This window comes from Carettochelys insculpta, chromosome 2 (genome assembly GCF_033958435.1).
Source record: "Carettochelys insculpta isolate YL-2023 chromosome 2, ASM3395843v1, whole genome shotgun sequence".
Lineage (NCBI taxonomy): Eukaryota > Metazoa > Chordata > Testudines > Carettochelyidae > Carettochelys > Carettochelys insculpta.
Genome location: NC_134138.1, coordinates 223,366,449 through 223,391,508, shown reverse-complemented (window position 1 = coordinate 223,391,508; position 25,060 = coordinate 223,366,449). Strand labels below are relative to the sequence as shown.

At 45.8% G+C, this 25,060-nt stretch overlaps 1 protein-coding gene across 2 annotated transcripts in view; it reads left to right on the top strand.

The window, feature by feature from the left end:
* Window positions 1-25,060, top strand: part of LRRC72 (leucine rich repeat containing 72) — a 98,379-nt gene that overhangs the window by 12,748 nt on the left and 60,571 nt on the right. For both annotated transcript variants that reach the window (XM_074984665.1, XM_074984666.1), the window contains exon 3: window positions 10,967-11,036. In XM_074984665.1, coding sequence (XP_074840766.1) covers window positions 10,967-11,036 — 70 coding nt within the window. The remainder of the gene's footprint in view (window positions 1-10,966; window positions 11,037-25,060) is intronic.

Genomic DNA, 25,060 nt, shown 5'->3' with positions numbered 1-25,060 from the left:
GGAAGGTTTGGATATGGAGAAAGAAACGAACAAGGTGAGAAACTACTGAAGTTTGCTACAGAGCATGAGATGGTGATCTGCAACATGAGATTCCAACAAAAGGACTGTAGGAAGTGGACATGGCGATCAAATGATGGGAAGTCCAAGAACATGATAGATACGATTTTGATAAGAAGATGGATAACATCAGTACAGCAGTGCCCAACTTTCCAAGGAGCCGATATAGACTCAGAGCACAGTCTAGTGATCACAAACATCAAGATAAAACTCAAAACAAAATGTAATACACAGTTTAAGAAAAGAAGAGATGTGGTGAGGCTATGTGAGGAAGAAACAGGGAATGCATAACAGAGCAGAACTCGAAGAGAAGATTAAGAATATCACCACAGAAAAAGACCTCAATGAGAGTCACAGGGATAGCCATCGCTATAGAAGAGGCAATTGAGCAGACTGTTCCAGAAGAAGAAAAGGTCAATAAGAAGTGGATTACCCAAGAGACACTGAAGTTGGTTCAAGAGAAGAGAGCATTGAAGATCAGAAGAGATGTCTCTGAGAGGGCAGAACAGCAATATAGGGTGAAATGCAATGAGGTGCGGAAAGCAGACAGAAAGGATAAGGAGAAATGGTTTGAGGAGCAATGTGAACATATAGAGAGGTATCACAGTGAAGGTAAGACCAGGGAGGTGTATGAGATAATTAGGAATATTAATAGGAAATGGCAACCAAAGCAGATGGCGATCGAAGATGAATATGAAGAAGTGCTCATGAACAGGGAGATGATTGTGCAGCAATGGACGAGATATTGCACCGACCTATACAAAGCACAGTTGGACCCAAGTGTCTCAGAGAGACTAATTGAAGAACTGAAAGAGATATCTCCACTGAGCATCAAGATTGAGACCAATATTTCAAAGGAGGAAGTAGAAAAAGCAGTGAAACAACTGAAGAACAACAAGAGCCCTGGAAATGATAAGATCATGGGAGAGATGATCAAATACAGCGGAGAAAGCATGATTCAGGAAATACACTGACTATGTAATATAGCATGGAAGGAAGGGAAGGTACCTAAGGAATGGACAAGATCTGTGCTAGTGACAATACCCAAGAAAGGAAGTACATTGGAGTGCAAGAACTACAGAATGATTGCCCTAACAAGTCATCTAGGCAAGGTGCCAAGGATGATACTGACTGAGAGACTAAGATCGTGGATAGAAGAATATATAGCAGACGAGCAAGCAGGGTTCAGAAAAGATAGAAGTACCATAAAGCAGATATTGGCAGTAAGACTGATAGTGGAAAAAGCTCGACGAAAGAAAAGGAACGTACACACTTCCTTCATTGATTTTCAAAAGGTATTTGACAGTATAGATCAGAAAGTGACTAGGGAAGTTTTGGAGTCATGGGTTGTTGAAGGATATCAGTGACAATGTGGAGACAGCAGTGAGAACATGCGGGGAGTTGGGAAGTTGGTTTAAAACAAGTAGAGGTACGAGACAAGGAGATCCAATATCGCCAAGTATCTTCATCGCACACCTGGAGAGAGCAATAGACAAGATCAAGGAAGAGGTAGAAGGAGTAACTGCACGGGAAAAGAATTCACAACTTGAGGGTCACGGATGATATATTTATCACTGAGGAAGATGAGGAGAAGCTAGTGAAAACGGTGCATGTGTTAAATGAAGAAGGGAAGCGGTGTGGACTGATTATGAACATCAATAAAACAAAAACAAAGGTATTTGGAGATAAGGTAATAAGAAGGAAGATCAGTGTCGATGGTATTGAACTAGAAAATGTAAAGAAGTTCACATATCTGGGCAGCAACATAACATATGATCTAGTCCATAAGAAGAAAATTGCTACTAGAATAGTGAAAGCAAGAGCGAGTTTGAAGGCAAAGGATAAGATCTGGAAAAACAAAGTGATTAGCTTAAGAATGAAGCTGGGCGTCTTGAAAACTTGTGTATTCAGCGGCATGTTGTGTGGATGTGAGACATGGGTGATAACGAAATTCGAAAAGAAGAATATTGGCATTCGAAAGAAGTTGTTATAGAAAGATTCTGAGAATAGGATGGATGCAGAAAGTCACCAATGAGGAATTATATAGAAAGATAGAGCCGAAAGAGAATCTGCTGCAGAAGGTTATAAAATGAAAAGAACAACTGGGCATATTTGCAGAATGTACGACAAATGAAAAATCAAGACCCTGGTATTTGGTATAATGGATGGTTAGAATAGCAGAGGCAGACCCCACAGAGAGTGGATACATGATGTAGTAGATTGGTGTGGAGCTAGTTTACAGAAACTAAGCCACTCCGCACTGGACAGGGAAAGATGGAAGGAAATATGAGAGAGGCATCAGACACCAATGGGTGCTGAGCCCACGGTTATTGATGATGATGATGATGATGATGATGATGATGATGAACAGTTTGGTGATTGACCCAATCCATTTTTCTCATCTTGGACACTCATCTCTTCAGACAAGTAGATTCTTGATATAATCAGAGAGGGATACTCCAGCCTCATCATATTTATTCTGCACCCCCTCCCCCATCCAGTCCCTTTTCAGGGATGCCTTTCATGATTCCGTTCTATGGGAAGAAATAAATCATCTTCTGCAACTGGGAGCCATGGAACTAGTCCATTCACAGCACATGTTACTTAGCCTTTTTTGGGACCATGTGCCCAGAATCCCTGTCATATTACAAGTGCCCCTTCTGGAACCATGCTCTCTGAACCATTCACATAACAGTGAATAACAGCTTCACCGTTCACATAACAGCTAAGCCTCTTTGTGAACCTAGAATAGTCTACTTTAACACAACACAAAAACGGGATTCTCATTAAAAATGCATCAGTTAAATTTTTGTGACGGAACGCCTTGGGGAAGAATTGTACGTCTCCTGCTCTGTTTTACCTGCATTCTGCCATACGTTTCATGTTGCAGTAGTCTTGTGTGATGATCTAGCACGTTAGTGTTAAGAACACTTTCACAGCAGTTAAAAATACAAAGAAGGTATCAATATGATATTTCTAAAAATAGCTGCAGCATTTGAATAAAAGTTTAAGAATCTGAAGCGTCCTCCAGAATGTGTTAGGGACGAGAAGGAGCAAGCAGGCTTTCAGAAGTCTTGAAAGAGCAACATTCTGATGCCTAAAAATACAGAACCTAAACCACCAAAAAAGAAAATCAGCTTTTGCTGGTGGCATGTAATTCAGAGGATGAAAATGAACGTGTCTATCTGCTCTGCTTTGAGTAGAATACATCATCAGAATGGATACATATCCTCTGGAATGGTGGTTGAAGCATAAAGGGTCATATTACTATTTTGTGCATCTGTCACATAAATAATTTGTGACATCAGCTATAACTGTGTCCTGTGAACACTTGTTGTCACTTTTAGGTGACATTGCAAGCAAGAAATGGGCAGTTTTATTTCATACAAATTATAGCCAGAATTGTTTGTCTAAGTGATTGGCTGAATAAGAAGTAAGACTAAGTGCACTTGTAGGCTCCAAAGTTTTACATTGTTTTATTTTTGAGTGAAGTTTCTTTTGTACATAATTCTACATTTGTAAGTCCAACTTTCATGAGATTGTCCTATAGTACTTGTATTACATGAATTGAATAAAACTATTTTGTTTGCTTTTTAAAGTGCAAATATTTGTCATCAAAAATAAATATAAATTGAGCACTCTACTCTTGGTATTCTGTCTTGTAATTGAAATCAATATATTTGAAAATGTAGAAAACATCCAAAATAGGTTTAAATAAATGTCAGTCTGTTATTGTTCAACAGGCTGGGTGAAGGCAGAGTAGTGGTGGGAAGAAGAAGAGTGAGGGTTGAGCCAGGAATAGAGTGAAGGGGGTAAGTACCCTTGGTTAGAGGAAAGGTTGGCATCTATGTGTTGGCCTATCATCAACTGTGTCACTCTGAAGAGCCAGCCTTCCAATTCAAGGCATTGCTTCTTCCTCGAGTGTCCCCGTGGGTGCTCCACAATAGGTGCTGGGCTCGCCCCGGCGCCGCAGATCGGATCTTTCCAGCAGTTTCTGCCAGACCGCGCATGCGCCGGCGCGCGCCGCTCCCCTGCGCGCTCCCGGCCACGTGCGCGATCCGGTCCCTGCCAGTTACTTCTTAACTGCCATCGGCTGCAGACGGAATCTGCTCAGGCTGCGGCCAGAGTCAGCGTATTTAGAGTGTTTCAGAGTTTTAGAGTTCTCTTTCAGAGTTCTTAGTTAAATTGTTTGTTTCTTTATTGCAAAAAAAAAAAAAATATATATATATAAGTAGAAAGTCTTAGAAACGAGGGGAGGAGCGGAGGCACCCCGGGGACGTGAAGGCCAGTAGGCCTCCTGCTGCGGCAGGCTGGAGTCTGTGAGGGGGGCACAGGCACAGAGAAGGTGCTAAGTACCCTGTTAACAGCTCAAAGACTCACCGCAATGTCTTCTTCAGGATTCAAGAAGTGTGAGTCCTGCCGCGAAGCTATGCCGGCCTCTGATGGGCACAGTCAATTTATCAGATGCCTGGGGGAATCACACGTCACCCAGAAATGCTCCTTCTGTGCAAAGCTCACAGCCAGAGCCAGAAAGGATAGAGAAATGCGGCTGAAAATGCTGCTGTTTGATAAGGCCCTCCAGCCAGACGTGCTGGAGAGGCCTCAACCGGAGGGACCCACAGGGCTCCATAAAAGGAAGGCGGTGTCCCTCACCCCCTCGGTGCAGAAACGGAGGAAGCTCTCTCCAGCCCGATCCCTGCCGGCGGTCACAGCGAGCGGGACGGGCGTAGCTCACAGCCCCCAGCCGCAGTCACAAGCGAGCGGCAGTGCAGCAGCGCACGTGGCAGAGGCTGAGCCTCCGATTACTAAACAGCCGGCCCGCGCGTTCAGAGTGGCGGCCAGGCAAGCGCCGGAACCGGCGGCACCGCCGCAAGCGGCACAGGCCCCCGCGGCACCAACAGTGCAGGGCCAACAGGCACGTAGCCTGCAGGCACTGGAGGAGACCACCCGCGCGGCTCCGCAGATGAGCGTGCCGAGCACGGCGCCGACAGCGGGGCCGAGATCACCGGCACGGGGAGGGGCAGAGCCAGCACCGCAGGGGAGGGGAAAGGCAGCAGCGAAAACCCGGCACCACAGCCCTTCTCTGGACAGGGCTGCAGGGCTGCTCTCAATAAGTCCTCCCCTTATGCTGCGTACACCGACCAGGAGACATGGGTCTCCCCCAGCCTACCCAGAGCCTCCTTCTCCATTCCTCCAACCAGCCTCACCATGGCTCAGACCACCCTCGCCTTTTCTGGCATTTGACCCTCTGGAGTACTACCACAAACCAGTTTCACCATTGTCTCAATCATCCAGACGATCTCACTCCCCCAGACATCGGGGGTATGCACCTCGAGAGTGGTCCAGGTCTCCATCCCAGGAACCGTGCCCGTGCTGCCACGGTCGTCCTTATCACGCCGGGCATAGACACCATAGGCATACACCCAGGGGCAGGTCCCCCTCGACTGCCCAGTACCCCCGCGGGCACTCACGGACGGGGACGGAAACACAGCTGTCTCAAGGGGAGCTGATCTTGGAACCCCGAGATTTTCCCTCACAAGCCTCTAGTGAGAGGGTGTACCACTGGCAGCAGGACCCTGAGAGTTCAAGGGAGGTCTACCCTAGTGGTTCCTCCTTGTCCTCCCCGATGAGGCTATGGCCCCCGGGGATGCTGCCTCCCCGGACGACCTCAAACAGTTTCAGGAGCTGTTTAAAAGGGTGGCTTTCACGCAAGGCATCCAAACAGCAGAGGTGCAGAAGAAGCACCACAAGCTCCTCAAAAACCTGAGGCCTCCGGCCTCGTCCAAAATCGCTATCCCGCTCGACGAAGCAGTCATGGAGTCTGCTACTACCATATGGCAGACCCTGGCTTCCGCTCCACCTATAAACAAGAGGGTGGTTAAGAAATACTTCGTCCCGGCGAAGGGCATGGAGTTTCTGTTTAGTCACCCACAACCAAATTCTCTGGTGGTAGAATCGTCTCAGCAGAGATCGAAGACTTCCCAGTACAAAGCGGGGGGAATGGACAGAGATGCCAAGAAGCTAAAGCTATTTGGCAGAAAGGTATACTCCTCTTCCACCCTGCTGCTGAGAATGGCTAATTATGCAGCACATCTAGCGAACCACAATTTCGACAATTACTCCAGGCTTACTTCTCTCATGGATTCGCTTCCAGAAGATAAGAAGCCGGTGCTGAAGGCCATCGTGCAAGAGGGCTATGCAGCTTCAAGGACGGGAGTCCAGATCACCCTGGACATAGCGGACACGGCGGCACACTCAACGGCTACGGCAGTGGTCATGTGCAGGGAATCCTGGCTCCAGACATCGGGTATCCCGAGGGATCTGCAGGCAAAAATTGTCGATCTCCCTTTCAACACGCAGAAGTTGTTTGCAGAGTCAACTGATTTGGTCCTTCATTCCAGTAAAGACTCAAGAGCCACACTCAGAACACTGGGTATTTATACCCCTCCATACAGAAAGAAAAAGTATTACCCTCAACAACGGCAATACCCGTACCAACCTCAGCGTGCTCAGTACCAACGGGGCTACGACCAAGGGCGGCATCAACAGCAACAACAGTATAGAACTCCCAGGTGACGTTCCTGACAAGGCCGTGCATCCTTGGGGCAGGCCTAAAGGTAACAAGCTTGACGGACAGGTCGAGGGCTGCACTATTACTACCATCGCGCAGTGTCATCCACAATTAATGTTCCATCATCGCCTCCGACCGTTTCACTCACAGTGACAAAAGATCACCACAGACAAGTGGGTACTAGAGATCATAGCCACGGGTTACGTGATCCCCTTTCAGTCTCTCCCACCGCCAAGACCTCCGCCCAGGCCTCATCTCAGGGATGCCTCCCATGAGGCGAAACTCAAGCACGAGGTGGACCACCTGATGCTTATAGGGGCGGTCGAAAGAGTGCCGGAGTGACTTCAAGGGAAAGGGTTTTATTCACGATACTTCCTCACAGAGAAGAAAACAGGAGGCTGGAGGCCCATCTTAGATCTTTGAGGCCTCAACCGGTACTTGCGCAAACAACGCTTTCGGATGATCACAGTCGCCTCTATACTCACGGCACTGGACGATGGCAATTGGTTTGCAGCCCTCGATTTACAAGATGTGTATTTTCATATAACAATCCACCCGGCTCACAGACGTTTTTTCCGGTTTATGGTCGGCAAAGAACATTTCCAATACAAGGTTCTGCCGTTCGGCCTCTCCTTGGCCCCCAGAGTCTTTACCAAGACCCTGGCAGTGGTGTCAGCCTACCTGTACAGACAGGGGGTATTTATATTCCCATATCTGGACGACTGCCTACTGAAAGGGGCCTCGAAAGCGGAGGTACTACGCATGATACGCGTAACAGCAAACATGTTTTCTTCGCTGGGCCTGGTCATCAACCTTGCGAAGTCAAAGATCGACCCCACACAGGACATAGAGTTCATAGGGGCACGCATAAATTCTATCACAGCAAGGGTTTACCTACCCGACGCTCGCTTTTGCGCCATCGGTTCCCTGGTACAAGTCATTACATACAGCCCCACGGTGCTGGTTTTAACGTGCTTGCAGCTGCTCGGCCGCATGGCAGCGGCAACGTTCGTGGTACAGAACGCCAGATTGCATATGCGCAACCTACAACATTGGCTGGCAAGCGTTTACAAGCCGGCATCCCATACCGTCCGCAGGGTGGTGTTGCCCACGACAGAGGTGTGCAGATCCCTGCAATGGTGGGTAAACCCCAAGAACATGCAAACAGGGGTACCCTTTCACCACCACAAATCTCTGTTTTTCTCACCACCGACGCCTCCCACATAGGGTGGGGAGCACATATTGGCGAAAAGGTGACGCAAGGACTGTGGTCCCCTACAGAACAGTCACTGCATATAAATATTCTGGAGCTCAGAGCGGTGTTCAACGCCTGCAAACACTTTCAAGACCACATACAAGGCAAGGTAGTCGGGATCAATACAGACAGTATCTCCACCATGTTTTATATAAACCGACAAGGCGGAGCTCGATCCCGTGCCTTATGTGCGGAAGCAGTCCGGCTGTGGAACTGGTGCATCGCCAACAATATAACGTTGAAAGTCTCGTACTTACCAGGCGCTCACAACGTGAAGGCAGACCAGCTGAGCAGGCACTTCGCACTCACACACGAGTGGCAGATCCGCTCCGATCTGCTACGACCGATTTTTCAGGCATGGGGGTTTCCCCAGATAGACCTGTTTGCCACTCAGCACAACAAGAAGTGCCCCCAATACTGCTCAAGGGCAGGACTGGGGCGGGGGTTCCTGGGGGACGCGTTAGCGATTTCGTGGAAGGGCCCACTGCTTTATGCGTTCCCCCCCACGGAGCTCATCCACAAGGTCCTGCAGAAAGCCAGGAGGGAGAGAGCCCGCATGATCCGAGTGGTCCCCACATGGGATCGAAAGCAATGGTTCCCCTTGCTTCTCCGCATGTTGGATCGTCCACCGCTTCCCCTTCTGGTAGCGCCGGACCTGCTCACGCAGGCCCAGGGGTCCATAGTGCATCCTCACCCCCAAGGCCTGCGCCTACAAGCATGGTTAATCCATGGCTCAGCTCCCTAGAAAGTACATGTACGGAGGGAGTGCAACAAGTCGTGGAAAGTAGCCGAAGGATCTCCACCAGGAAGACCTACAAACAGAAATGGACTCGATTCACTGCATGGTGTTCCACCAAGCAGTTAGATCCCCTTGAAGTGCCTATACCTGTCATACTAGAATACTTACTGGACCTCAAGAGAGGCGGGCTCTCCCTCTCCTTGTTGAAGGTCCATCTCGCCACTATATCGGCTTTTCGGCATGAAGACGAAGGGCCCACGGTGTTTGCCCATCCTATTGTTACCAGGTTCCTGAAGGGGCTGGTAAACCTGTACCCCCCTCGGAAACCGCTTCCACCATCGTGGAGCTTGGACCTGGTGCTCAGCGTGCTAACGGGACCACCCTTTGAACCCTTAGCCACGGTTTCCCTCCGTCTCCTTACGATAAAGACAACCTTCCTCTTGCAATCACGTCAGCTCGCAGGGTCAGTGAGCTCGCAGCAGTTATGGCAACACCGCCCTGCACGGTATTCTCAAAGGAGGCGGTAACCTTACGGCTGCACCCAGCCTTTGTTCCGAAAGTTTCTTCAGAGTTCCATCTTAACGAACCTATAGTTTTACCCTCGTTTTACCCGAAGCCTCATGGCTCCAACAAGGAGGCACGCCTGCACCTCCTGGACGTGAGGAGGACGTTGGCCTTCTACATAGACAGAACTAAGTCCTTCCGGAAAACGGACAGACTCTTAGTCTCTCTCGCTCCGAGATCAAAAGGAGAGGGTCTCTCTTCACAGAGAATCTCGAAGCACCTTGTGTCCTGCATAAAGATGTGCTACGAACTTTGAAAGACTCCTTTACTGGCCCCGCCTAGGGCTCATTCCACCTGGGCGGTGGCGGCATCAACAGCCTTTTTCAAGGGTATCGCGGTAAAAGACATTTGCAGAGTGGTGACCTGGTCATCCTATGACACCTTCGCCAAGCATTATGCCCTACACCGGGTATTCCAAGAGGATACCCGCCTCTCGACAGCGGTCCTTTCGGGGGCAAGCTGCACATAACCCGATTACCCACCTCCTTTCTTGGGTTACTGCTGGGTAGTCACCTATCGTGGAGCACCCACGGGGACACTCGAGGAAGAAAGAGAAGTTACTCGCCGTAGTAACGATGGTTCTTCGAGATGTGTCCCCGTGGGTGCTCCACCACCCGCCCATCCTCCCCGCTTCGGATCTCTGTTTGGTGTTTTTCAGGAGCATCCGAGGCGGTTGGTCAAGGAACTGGCGGGGACCAGATTGCGCATGTGGCCGGGAGCGTGCAGGGGAGCGGCGTGCGCCAGCGCATGTGCGGTCCGGCAGAAACTGCTGGAAAGATCCGATCTATGGCGCCGGGGCGAGCCCGACACCTATTGTGGAGCACCCACGGGGACACATCTTGAAGAACCATCGTTAGTATGGTGAGTAACTTCTCTTTTCTAGTTACTTACAAGTGGTATGCCCATAGGGACATCCTTTGAAGAGGAAAAGAGGGCTATTCACTCTGTGCACTAACTAAGATTCTTCAGTATGTGTCTTTAGAGTGCACCCACTACTTAACTACTTCCCCATTGCTTTGGAGTCAAAAACATGCTCTGGAGCAGCAAAAGAACCAGTGGCAGCTAGATTGCAGAGTGCTGTGCATGTGCCCCAATCACATATGCCTATGCAGTTTGACGAGAGCTGCTGCTGAAGATCTCCAATCCCAGGTGCAGGAAGTGCTGGGTGACTAATCTTCTTTTGTGTTTACATAGTGCAGGTAATTACATGACATATTGATTACAACACCAATTCTTAATGAGAATTTAGTTTAGAGGAAAAATACTTAACATTAGAAATATCAGGAGTGCTGGATTGCTCAGAAGTAAGTCCATCCATTTGCTGGGCTTCAATTTTCCATCTTTTTCTCTTTGGAAGCATATCTGGTAGCTCCAGACTGTACTTTCTGTAACAGTTTTCCCACTGGATTGGTGTCTTCCCAAACGTAAAAATTTTCCTTGTCTATCAGATGCAGTACTTCTGAAAAACACAACACAGCTGGGACTCCTATGGCAATAATAATTTTTTTAGATATTTTTTTCTTCAGGGAAATTGAATTTGATTTAGAAAAACAATAAGATTTATTTTCTTTACAACAGAGTTTTCATTATGACTTCAATTACTTTGGTTGATTGCACGTCCAACCACTGATTGTAATTACACTACATCTGTTATATTATTATGTATGTCTTTTTCTGTTGAAGGCTCTGTAAAATTGTTGTTTTGTAAAGTTTGTTCAGTATAATTTAGCTGGAGAGTTAATTAAAATTATTGACAGACAACTTTTTTTTTTCTTCTCAGGGGACTAAAAGAAGTCCCTAATCTGTCACGATTTCGTATCTTAAGATATTTGTGGCTCAACAACAATAAGGTAATGAGACATTTTATTAAATGGTACCTTAAATAATTTTTATTACTCTGTGATACTCTTGCTATTACAAACTATTTAAAAATTGGTATATATATTTATTTTTTAAAATATTATTTCTCATTTCTTTACAAAAATATCAGTCAATTAACTTAAATGAAATATTTTTAAGAAAGCTATAAGTAGGCTATACATTAAAAATATTTCCCTTTAAAACAATATTGAATTATGTTCCAATATTTAGTTAATGGAAGGGGTTAAGTATCTTCACCAGAGTTCTAAAAATAGAGATATTTTAGAAATATCTGTTACATTTTCCAAATTAAAGACCTTTCAGAATTAAGGTATTGAAATATAATAATATATAATATTATATATAATATAATAAATATAAATATATAATAATTATAAATAAAATATATAATATAAATATATAATATAAATATAAATAAATATATAATAATTTGCTAATATAATATACCTAAGATTGTCATTTTCTGTCATCACCAGAAAGCAGTAGGTTGTTGTGCTACTCCTGGAGCCCCCTGTGAGGAAAATTTGTTATGATTCTGAGACATGGTTTCCCTGTTGATCTTCCTGAGGCAGTAAACTGTAATAGATGTATACCTCATTATGTGCTCTCTGACAAATCAGAGTAAATACCCTGCTAGACACCATGTCTGTGGCTGATAGGAATCAGGGGAATTCAAAATGTGCAGGGTCCTTTCGAAAAGGACGTATCCACGTAGCTTTCGAAGTGCCGTGGCCAGCAGCATTCTAACGAGGCGCTGAATATCCTTTTCAGCGCCTCATTACTGTCCTCCAATTTGACCATTAGCATGACCATTTTGAAGTTTTGGCCAAGTGTGGCCAGAGCTTGTGGGGTCAGCAGGAGATTTGAGATTCTGTCCATTCTACCCTCTCACCTATCTCTGTAAAGGGGAGATATAGCACTACCATTGTTTCACCCAGTGGCCCAGTGTCAGTTCCACTGTGGATAAATAAATAAAAATGCATTCGTCCAGAGAGGAAAAATACTCATGTTCAAATCCTTACTTCTCCTTTGCCTGGGGCTGTGACAATTTGAAGCTGGATCTTCTACGTGCCAGGTGAGTGTTCCAGCTATTGGGCAAAATGTTGTAAAGTTGTTGTCACAACCACAGCCTTCTGGATTTTTAATGAGACCTGCTCAGTAGGCATGCTCGAAATTCACCTATCAGATCATGTCCTGCATATGACTTAAGTCTGTCTTTCCCTGAATACCTTTAGTTCCGTGCTTTGTGAATTACTCTGTATCTTAGGTGCAAGACAGGCATCTAGCTACCTAGAGCAGTGTTACCTAAACTTTTTGAGACCATGAAACACAAAGCAATACTATTTTTATGCAGAGCAACTGTGAAAATGTTCTTCAAAAAACTGTCAGACCAAAAAACCCCAAACAGCAACATATACAACAAATCCAAAATGAACTAATTTAATCAGGTATCATAGACTATGTCTACACTATGAGATAAATTTGACTTTATTAATATTGATTTTGTAATTCTGCAATTAAGTTTGAATTTGACCTTTCTCACTTCCCACGTGCTCCTCACAAAGTCAACTCATTGCTGCCACACTCAAATTGGCAAACATTGACTGTTGCAATAGTGCATTGTGGGAACCTATCCCACAGTTCCCTCATTCCTGTAGCATTCTGGGTATGCTTGCTGGTCTTTAACATAATTTGCCCACCTTGCATTTTCCTCATTCCCCTCCCATGATAAGCAAGAGCTAATTTTTCCCATTGAAAGGAAGGAAAAGTAGGGCATCCACAGAGATGGCAAAAAAGTTTACAGAAATGTCTTTCTTCTGTAGCTGAATTCTCAGCTGGCCATCCACTGTGTTCCCCCTCCCATGATTGCATCTGAACCCTGAAAATAATACAGAGACCCTGACTGTAGACTCAAAGTTAGAAGAAAGAGGATAGAAAAGTATAGGAAAAAAGAATTTTTGACTTTCCCCTTTACTACACAGATATTGCCAACATGGGTGATGGCAGTGAAATATCATACAGTACACTTATAATGGAAACAGGAATCTCATCTAGCTCTTCCCCTACCCCATGTTTCTGAGGGGGGTCAAAACATGAAGACAGATAGGAGATGTTAGCAAAAAGATTTTATAACCGAAATATAAAACCAACAGGTGTCTGCAATGGACATCAAACTCCCGAAAATATTTTTGGCGGGGTGTGGAAGTGTAGGGGTTGCTGTGGTCTGTGGCTGCAGAGCTGCTTGGAATGTTGAAGGGGCTGAAGTAGTCCCCCTGACTAACTTAGCCACTGGGGGAGACTTCACGCCAACAGCTCCAAGCCCCAGTGGTCCCATGCTATGGGTTCAATGGGGGGCCAAATGAGGTGGTCCTCCTTGAGTATCTTAGCCACTGGGGGAGACTTCCCCCCGGCACCATCAAACTCCTGCAGATCTTAGCCACTGGAGGAGACTTCCCTCCCAGCAGCTGCAAGCCCCTGAATATCTTTCCCGCCCTTGGAGCCCTAAACATGCACAATCTGTGACCTGGTGCTGTTTGGCAGCATGGTCAGCACTGAATGGCAGGCACATCCTTTTATTGGGTTGGGGGCTACCCACGTGATTTGGCTGAATGCGGGAAAGACCCAGACTGTGTGACACCTGTGGGAGAGGGAAGGGGGTTTGCACACAAATGTAAACCACTGAGGAGAAGTTTCTCGGTGTCTTACACAAACATGGCCCCCGCAACAGCCTTGTAGCCACGTGGTGCAGCAGCTGGAGCCAGGCAGTGCAGGAAAAATAACAAGTGTAGAGACAGAACCACGAACTCCCTGCAGAGACTGTTTATAATGGGTAGATGTGCTCACAGTGGTAGTAGCAATGAAAGAAAGACATTTCTCTGACTCATACAAACATGAGCTCACAGCCACAGGCTTGCTGCTCCCATTTTGAAATTCATGGTCTTCCTGTTTCCTAATGAACTGGAGAATAACGGCCAGAGCAGATCACTGAGGGGCATTGTGGGTTACATAGGGGACACCTCTGGAGATTAATAAATTCGATGTTATGACGTGGTGCTTCCACACTGGCCTTTAGCGAACTTCTGAATTCAAGCTTGATGCTATACCCATCAGGTAACTGCGATATAGTAATCTCAATATTAGTGTGCCCTAAATCGAGCTAATGGTATTTAAAGTGAAGACAGTCACATGGTAATATCAAGCTAACTGCCTTAAATTCGAATTTATCTCATAGTGTTGACACAGCCATAGCAATGAAGTAGTAACACTGTATCTGGTATTAATAACAGAAAATATATACCGTTAGTGTATGATATCAAAAAGTATCAGATGCTCATGGCACACCTGCAAGTTGTTCATGGAACACCAGTGTTCCACAGAACATAGTTTAAGAAACACTGGCCTAGAGGGAGGAAACAATGAGTGTGCCCAGTCCGAAATTCCGGAGCCTAGGAAACATAAACCTGAAAATATGGGTGCTACATGAGTTTAAGCACATGTAAGTTTTGTGGCTTGAAGTGGAGGCAAAACTGGGTTTTAGTCACCTAAACGCAATCTTTGGGCATCTAAGTCTGAGGTTTAGGTGCTTAATTACCTTTGTGGATGTGTGCTTTAGCTCCACTGCTTTAGGGGCAGTATAATGAAGATCATAGTACTTAGTGAATCCCATTTGGGCTTGACACAATTTTTTAAGTACTTAGGACCTTCAGATAGAATGTCTGATATAAATACAATGTATAGTACCCAAAACCAAAATAGTTCAAAAATCAGCTATTTGGCAATAAAATCATCTTATTCCCTTCCCTGTCTTTATCAAATGCAAATCTGCACATTTATTATTGATCTTTTAAAAATGAAAAATTGTATTGAAAAATTGAAAAACTATAGTAATTTAAAACAGTTCACATGATTTCTCAAAGTGCTCATTACCTTAGGACTTTGTGTGCAGCAGTACTTGGTAAGTATGCGGTTTTGTGAAGAACAGAGAAAATAGCATACATTCCACATAACTCAGGAGTGGGGTGAAATTCTGCTGCCTCAAGCCAACATTAATTATACAGCACTTTATGTCAACTTTGTTGAGGGACTCATAGTTATTCCAATGTTTAGAAAACCTTTTAACTATGGAGACATAAATGAGCTGAACTAGTACATGGCATCTCTGTACATTTCTGAAGGATATGAAGTAGAAGGAGACGGGTTCTTGATGATCAAGCAATACCGAACCTGTTAATTAACAAGACAAAAATCAGACCCATTTGTCCATAATCCCCATCATCAAACATAAACAGTAAGAAAGACTGAATTAGGTAACTTTATTCCTCAAAGTGCTGTGAAACTTCTGTATGAATGACATCTTTGGTCACCTATCATTTCTCATGATTAAAGGTATGATTTTATCATGTAAGCCATGGATTCCATGACTTTAATGGACCTTCATGACTTCTTCAGCTTCAGCTGCTACTGCAGCAGTGCAGCTGCAGTGGCTCACAATCCCCTGGAGCTGGAGCAGCCATCACTGGGTCATCCTCCATAAGTCAAAGGAAGCACTGAGAATGAAATTCTGTCTCCCATTCTTGTATTATAACTGTTTAACAGTGTTCTCTCTAAAGAATGAATGACTACCATTAGTATTCTGTTATTGCTCATTATAGCTGCGTCTACACGTGCACGCTACTTCGAAGTAGCGGCACCAACTTCGAAATAGCGCCCGTCGCGGCTACACGCGTCGGGCGCTATTTCGAAGTTAACTTTGACGTTAGGCGGCGAGACGTCGAAGTCGCTAACCTCATGAGGAGATAGGAATAGCGCCCTACTTCGACGTTCAATGTCGAAGTAGGGACCGTGTAGACGATCCGCGTCCCGCAACGTCGAAATTGCTGGGTCCTCCATGGCGGCCATCAGCTGGGGGGTTGAGAGATGCTCTCTCTCCAGCCCCTGCGGGGCTCTATGGTCACCGTGGGCAGCAGCCCTTAGCCCAGGGCTTCTGGCTGCTTCTGCGGCAGCTGGGGATCTATGCTGCAGGCACAGGGTCTGCAACCAGTTGTCAGCTCTGTGGATCTTGTGTTGTTTAGTGCAACTGTGTCTGGGAGGGGCCCTTTAAGGGAGCGGCTGGCTGTTGAGTCCGCCCTGTGACCCTGTCTGCAGCTGTGCCTGGCATCCCTATTTCGATGTGTGCTACTTTGACGTGTAGACGTTCCCTTGCTGCGCCTATTTCGATGTTGGGCTGAGCAACGTCGAAGTTGAACATCGACGTTGCTGGCCCTGGAGGACGTGTAGACGTTATTCATCGAAATAGACTATTTCGATGTCGCAACATCGAAATAAGCTATTTCGATGTTGGCTGCACGTGTAGACGTAGCCTATAAGTGTCAAGCATAGGATTGGCAGAACAGGTCTTCAGTGGTTAGATTCTAACTAAAGCATGTCTTAGGCTGTGTCTAGACTGCCGAGAATTGTTGGCAAAAAACACACCAATCACATTATGTTTTGCTTATCTCCTGATGACAGTTCTGTTGGGAGAGGGTCTCCTGACATTTGGCACATCCACATGGGCCCCTTGTGCCAACCTCCCTTCCTCATGGAACAAAGAACACTGGGATGTCGGCAGAAGGCTTCTGACATAAGAAGCCTGCAGTCTAGACGTAGCCTTATTGTTTTAGTCAGTTTTGTATGAAACTGTGGTTGCTTTGCTAAAGCATCTACACGGCAACAGCATTGTATCTCACTTTGTCAAATCAAGTGGAACAGCTTCTCAGTTTTCAGGCTGCATTAGCAGATCTGCTTCACTGTATCTGAAATAGCAAGTCAGTGGCCAGAAATACATCAGAGGTGGATGCTGTTATATATATATATATATATATATATATATATATATGGACACATTATAAGAAACATACCAAATTCAGGGCTTGAAAATCATGTCACAGACCCTGAAATTTGCTGTCCCCTAGGGAAATCTGGTCCTTTGTATACTCTTACCCTATAATGTACAGCATTATACAACATTTGTCAAAATGGGGGTCCTGGCCCCAAAGGGGATTGCAAGCCTGTTTTAAAAGGGTTATAGTATTGCCAGCCTTACTGTTTCTGTAATGTCTTCAGAGCAGAGTGGCTGGAGAAGGCAGCTGCTGGTTGGTTACCCAGCTCTGAAGGCAGTGCTACTGCCAATGGCATCAGAGAAATAAGGGTGACAGTACCTATTACCTTTAGTTCTGCTCTGCCTCTGGCAACAGCACTGCTTCCAGATCTGGGCATCTGGCCAGCAGCCACCCCTCTCCACTGTTTTCAGAGCTAAGGGGCTGCTGGCCACTCATCTCTAGCAACCCAGCTCTGAAGGCAGTGCAGATGTAAAGATGGCAGGAATGTGACACCCCTACAGTAGGCTTATTGTTCCTATTTTGAGTTAGGGCCCCCAGTTTGAGAAACACTGCAGAAAAATTATATATTCTTCTTTGAGTGCTGTCCCCAGGGGTGTTCCACAGTATGTGTTAAGCCGCCCAGCACTGCAGCGCGGAGACTTTGTCCAAGCAGTTTTGAGCAGGGCTGGGCATGTGCTAACCCAGCGTGCGCTGTTTGTGCCATTAAGGATAGCACATGTAGCTCCGCTGTCTCCTCAGTTCCTTCATCACAGCCCTTGGCTCCAGATGGAGCTCAGCTCTCTTCTCAGACGTGGAGCTGGGAAATAGGCTTTAGTTAGTTAGTTAGTTGTTCTTGTACATATTTCTATCTTTATAACACATTTATCTGAGTTATTTAAATAACTCAAATAAATGTGTTATAAAGATGGAAATACATATATATAATACACACACACATAAACAGAAAGAAGAACGGGAAGGAGGGACCTTCCCTCCTCTCATCAGTTTCACCTCTCTCGTAACTAGTTCACAGGGTTTAGAAGAAGAAGAACAGACAAACAGATTGAAGTGCTAAATAAAGAATGCAACTATGTCCCTGACAGTGGGTTTCAAAAAATGCTTAAAGTCCTGGGATCCTATGCCCACTTCTGACGGGCATTCCAAATGTATTCAGTGCCTTAGAAAGCCACATATACCTGAAAAATGCCCTAAGGGGATTTTGGCTAGCGCCAGAAAAGATAGGTAGCTAAGACTAAAATGCTCCTGTTTGAGAAAGTTCTTCAGCCGCTGCCTGAGTCATTTTCAATGATGGGCAGCATCCCTTCTGTCTGGGATGTTCCCCCTTCTTAGTTGTCCCATGTAAGCTCCCTGCCAAGAATAAGCACTGGGGACAAACCTGGCACTTCAGGCACACAAAATCCCAAGCCCATTTCTGGCTCAAAACCTAAAAGCTGCACTTCAGGAAAAGCTGCTCCTGAGCCCACAGCACTGACACTGACTGAAGTAGAGGCACAGCCATTACCAGCACCAGCAGCCCATGGGGAGGCTGCTGTGCCAAGTGCGCAACCAGCACTGGTAGAATTACAACCGTTACTAGTGCTGGAAGAATCTGCAGTGCCACGCTCTCTCCCAGCACCAGGAGAGCAAATTCCAAAGTTGCCACAGCAGCAGCTTTCACCTACAACGCACAAAGCCAGAGCTAAAACAAACAAGAGTTCCCTCAAGGAACCATAGCCCACAGTTATTAAGCAAGTCACCACGGGGGCATTATGTCACATCCCCCAGTCGACCTTACCACAGGGATACTGTTAGTGGCTGTCACCAGTACTACAAGTCACCAAGGTACTATTATTCACCTTATTCCTACTGCTCTGCAGATTATGGTAATTGCTCACTCAGAAGGACTGGTCAATTTCCAGAAGCCCTTCTATCACCACGTTCTCCTAGAGCAAATAGATATTTTGACTAGAGAAGTGCTTTCTCTTCATGACACTCATTCCCAAGTGTAACCAATGCAGCGCATTATCACTATGATCACCGCCACCATCACCAAACAGAGGAGCCTTACTACTCCTGACCTTGGAGTATTGCTCGCCCTGCTACTATAGCAGTCCTATTAGGACTCACTCAAAGGCACCCTTTGTTGCGCCATGGCACCAGCCATCCCCTATCATGTAAGTGTTTTCTCACAAAGGGAAATAAATAGAGATGTATGATACTCACCTGCCTGATGCTATTGAGTCATGATTCTCTCCTGACTTGCCACCACCTGAATCTTTCGTCTCCCACGGAGAAGCACTCTCACCAATACAACTTCCTTTTCCTGATGACCTGAAACAATTCCAGGACCTGTTTAAGAGAGTGGCAATCCTCCAGGTGATCGTTTTATCAGAAACACCTGATAAGCAGCACAAGCGTTGACAAAAATTGTAACCTCGTACAAATGCCAGAGTAGCCCTTCCATGTGACAAGGTTATAATGGAGGCAGCAGATGAGAGCTGGAAAAACCCTGACACAACCACACCCACCAACAAACAGGCTGAGAAGAAATATTTTGTCCCGGCAAAGAGCATCGACTTCTTCTTTTTGAACCCTCAAACTAACTCCCTAGTGATAGATGCTGCCAATCGCAGAGCAAAATCATCAATATACAAAAACACCCTTGCTGACAAGGAGCACAAGCACCTGGAGCTACTTGGTATGAGAGTTTATTCATCTTTTGTGCTCCAACTATGGATTACTAATTATTCAGCGCTGTTAGCCAATCACAACTTTGATAACTATTCTAAGCTCTCTCAATTAATATCTCATCTGCCTGAGGACAAAAGACCTACCCTGAAATTTATAGTTCAGGAAGGCCACACTGCAGCTAAAACAGCACTGCAGATGTTCTTTGCCAATACAGCAGCCAGAGCAATGGCCACAGCCATTACTATGCAGAGATCCTCATGGCTATAGGCAGCATGTGTTCCAAAAGAACTCCAACAAAGGTGGAAGACTTACCATTAAACACAATTAAACTGTTTGCAGCAAACATAGATGAAATTTTACATTCTAGCAAGGAAACAAAAACTACCTTGGATACTTTGGGGATGTACGTGTCCCCATTCTGTAAAAGATGATACATCCCATGCCAGAGATACAAGGACCAGTCATTTGCAAGACATTCCTATAAACCTTATCAATGTAATACCAGTAGACCAAGGAATCAGAGGTGCAAAGCACCAAATAATCACTCAGTGCCCCCAGCAGCCTCGAAACAGCTTGTTTGAAGTTTTGGTCAAGGGCTCGTTGATCTTCCCACACTCTCCAGTGCACAGTTGCCAAATATGCCATCACTGCCCACATCCTTTTTACCACCAGTGGACACTAAAACCACCAACAGATATGAATAGTAACAGAGAGGAAGCCGTGCTAGTCTATACACTATCAAAACAAAAAGCAGTCAAGTAGCACTTTGAAGACTAGCAAAATAGTTTATTAGGTGAGCTTTCGTGGGACAGACCCACTTCTTCAGACCATAGCCAGACCAGAACAGACTCAATATTTAAGACACAGAGTACCAAAAACAGTAAGCAAGGAGGACAAATCAGAAAAAGATAATCAAGGTGAGCAAATCAGAGAGTGGAGGGGGGTGGGGGAAGGTCAAGAATTAGATTGAGCCAAGTATGCAGACGAGCCCCTATAGTGACTTAGAAAGTTCCCATCACGATTTAAACCATGTGTTAATGTGCCGAATTTGAATATAAAAGCCAGCTCAGCCACTTCTCTTTCCAAAACGGTGCGATAATTCCTCTTCAGTAACACACATACCTTTAGGTCATTGACAGAATGCCCCATTCCATTAAAATGTTGACTAACTGGTTTGTGGATCTGGAGTGTTTTGATGTCTGTTTTGTGCCCGTTGACCCTTTGTCTAAGGGAGTTAGAAGTCTGTCCAATATACAAAGCATCTGGGCATTGTTGGCACATGATGGCATATATGATGTTAGTAGAGGAGCATGAGAAAGTGCCCGTGATTCTGTGAGTAACCTGGTTAGGTCCAGTGATGGTATCTCCAGAGAAGATATGTGGACAAAGCTGGCAGCGGGCTTTGTTGCAGGGAAGGGTTCCAGGACTAGTGTTCCTGGGGTATAGACTGTGGCTGTTAGTGAGTATCCTCATGAGGTTGGGAGGTTGTCTGTAGCAGAGAACAGACATGTCACCCAGGGCCTTCTTGAGTGTAGCATCCTGATTAAGAATAGGTTGTAGGTCTTTAATAATTCGTTGCAGTGGTCTGAGTTGGGGGCTGTAGGTGATGACCAGTGGTGTTCTGTCCTTGGCTTTTTGGGCCGATCTTGGAGTAGCTGGTCTCTGGGTATTTGTCTGGCCCTGTCGATTTGCTTTTTACTTCTCCTGGTGGGTAATTCAGGTTTATGAATATTTGGTAAAGTTCTTGTAGTTTTACAGTCCTGGAACCTTTGCCTGCAACAAAGCCCGCTGCCAGCTTTGTCCACATATCTTCTCTGGAGATACCATCACTGGACCTAACCAGGTTACTCACAGAATCACGGGCACTTTCTCATGCTCCTCTACTAACATCATATATGCCATCATGTGCCAACAATGCCCAGATGCTTTGTATATTGGACAGACTTCTAACTCCCTTAGACAAAGGGTCAACGGGCACAAAACAGACATCAAAACACTCCAGATCCACAAACCAGTTAGTCAACATTTTAATGGAATGGGGCATTCTGTCAATGACCTAAAGGTAAGTGTGTTACTGAAGAGGAATTATCGCACTGTTTGGAAAGAGAAGTGACCGAGCTGGCTTTTATATTCAAATTCGGCACATTAACACGTGGTTTAAATCGTGATGGGAACTTTCTGAGTCACTATAGGGGCTCGTCTGCATACTTGGCTCAATCTAATTCTTGACCTTCCTCCACACCCCTCCACTCTCTGATTTGCTCACCTTGATTATCTTTTTCTGATTTGTCCTCCTTGCTTACTGTTTTTGGTTCTCTGTGTCTTAAATATTGAGTCTGTTCTGGTCTGGCTATGGTCTGAAGAAGTGGGTCTGTCCCACGAAAGCTCACCTAATAAACTATTTTGCTAGTCTTCAAAGTGCTACTTGACTGCTTGTTGTTTTGACACCAACAGATATGTGTTAGACATCATCACCCAGGGATACACTATCCTTTTACTCTCCATTGCCCCAACATCCCTCCCTTACCCATCCCTCTTCAGGGACCCCTCCCCTGAGAACTTACTACTGCTCAAAGTGCTACATCTTTTGCAAATTGGAGCCAGAGGAAAAGTTCCAAAAGAGTACCAAAGGAAGGGGCTTTACTTAAACTACTTTCTAACAGAAAAGAAGACGGGGGCTGGAGACCCATCCTAGATCTAAGGCAGTTGAACAAATGCATTCACAAACAATGATTCAAGATGACCATGCTATCTTCTGTAATCCCTGCACTGGACAAGAGGGGGTTGTTTGGAGCCCTCAACCTCCAGCACACATATTTCCACGTCACTATTCATCCTGCTCACAGACACTTTCTGCACTTCTCCCTCAGAGCACAACACTACCAATACATTCGGGGGGCTGTGTTGTGAGCTGGTGGGTTGAATTTCTGCCTGTGCATTTGTTTGATTTTGCAAAGAGGGGCAGTTTGAATAGCTGCCTGTGTGCCTGAGCATCTGTTTTGCAGAGAGGGGCAGTTGGAAAGCGTGTTTGGCAGTTTGGCAAGTTTGCAAGGTCTGAATTGGGAGAGCTTCCTTCCAGGTGGGCCTTCAAGGGCTGATTAGATTGGAGGCAAAGGCTTTGAGCTCAGCCTAACCAGCTAGCAGCTCTATAAGAAAGCAGCCACAGTGAACCCTGTGAGCAGCTAACAGGGAGTGTTCCTGGGAGTTCGCCTTTGGGAGGAGCCCCATACCTGTTTTTCCCTTTCTCTTTCTTATATGCGACCAGGGGAGCAAAGCGGACAGGGGGCTGCAGACAGGGGAGTTTAAGAGGGAATTTAACAGAGGGAGGCCTACAATGGTCAAGAAGATCCACAACACCTGTGCCAGCACTGTTTCTGTCTCCTCTGCCTGTGCCTGTGGCCAGACAGACTGCCTGACTATGGATGCCTCCACCCAGATTCTGATGTGGTTTTGCAAGGACGATGGCTTGCAATTCCCACTTACTGATATCGAGGCTGGGGGGAGCATCCAATGTGAAAGGTGCCTGTTGGTGGAATCTCTCAGGCAGCAGGTGGGAGAGCTGCAGGAGGAGGTGGCTAGGTTGAGCAGTATCTGAATTCATGAACAATTCCTGTACAGTATTCATGTGGAGACAGCTAAGGTAGCTGTCCCAGTACACAGGACAGCTGACCCACCACTGGTGGAGGAGGAGATGGCTCAGGGTAGAGACTGGCAGCTGATTACTTCTGGCAGCAGGCAGTGCTCCACCCTAGGTGCCAACCCTCCCACCATGGTACTAGGAAACCGTTATGCTCTACTTGATACAGGCGACAAGGAATCACCCTGTACAGCAGAGGAGAAGCCTCATACCCCCTAGGCTGGGAGGTCAGTTGCTACCACTGTAAGGAGGAAACATAGAATGGTGGTGGTTGGCGATTCTCTTCTGAGGGGGATGGAGGCGCCCATCTGTTGCCCTGACATTTCATCTTGGGAGGTATGCTGCCTGCCGGGGGCCCGTATCTGAGACGTTACGGTGTTGTTGTCAAGGATTATCTGGCCCTTTGACTACTACCCCATGCTACTGATCCATGTGGGAACTAATGATACTGCAAGGCATGACACTGAGCATATCAAGAGTGACTACAAGGCTCTGGAAGTATGGGTGAAGGAGATTGAGGTGCAAATGGTATTCTCTTCAATCCTTCCTGTCAATGGTAGGGGTCCAGTCAGAGACAGGTGCATCCTGGAGGTGAATGCCTGGCTGCGTAAATGGTGTCGCCAGGAGGGCTTTGGCTTCCTCGACCACAGGATGCTATTCCAGGAAGGACTGCTAGGCAGAGATGGCGTTCACCTTTCAAGGAGAGGGAAGACCCTATTTGGACACAGACTGGCTAACCTTGTGAGGAGGACTTTAAACTAGGTTTGATGGGGACAGGGGAGCAAAGCCAACAGGTAAGTAGAGAAGATGGAGACCTGGGAGATGGGTCGGAAATGGGAGGGAGCACGGGCTATAACAGCAGAGAAAAAAGAAGGTCAAGGCAAGGTCAAATCAATATCTTAGATGCGTATATACATGCAAGAAGTATGGGTAATAAGCAGGAAGAACTGGAAGTGCTAATAAATAAATACAACTGTGACATTGTTGGCATTGCAGAAACTTGGTGGGTTAATACACGTGATTGGAATGTTGGTATGTAACGGTACAGCTTTCTCAGGAAGGATAGATGGGAAAAAGGGAGGAGATGTTGCCTTGTATATTAAAAATCTACACACTTGGACTGAGGTGGAGATGGACATAGGAAATGGATGTGTTGAGAGCCTCTGGACTAAGCTAAAAGAGGTGAAAAACAAGGATAATGTTCTTCTAGGAGTCTACTACAGGCCACCTACCCAGATGGAAGAGGTGGATGAGGCTTTTTTTAAACAACTAACAAAATCATCCAGGGCCCAGGATTTAGTAGTAATGGGGGACTTCAACTATCCAGATATATGTTGGGGAACTAACACAGTGACACACAGACTATCCAATAAGTTCTTGGACTGCATTGGAGACAACTTTTTATTTCAGAAGGTTGAAAATCCTACCGGGGGGAAGCTGTCCTAGATCTGATTTTAACAAATAGGGAAGAACTGATTGAGAATCTGAAAGTGGAAGGCAGCTTGGGTGAAAGTGATCATAAAATCATAGAGGTCACAATTTTAAGGAAGGGTAGAAGGGAGACCAGCAAAATAGAGACAATGGATTTCAGGAAGGCAGATTTTGGTAAACTCAGGGAGCTAGTAAGTAAGTTCCTATGGGAAGCAAGACTTAGGGGGAAAAACAACAGAGGAGAGTTGGCAGTTTTTCAAAGGGACATTATTAAGGACCCAAAAGCAAGCTATTCCTCTGCGTAGGAAAGATAGAAAATATGGCAAAAGACCACCTTGGCTTAACCAGGAGATCTTGTGTGATCTCCAAATAAAAA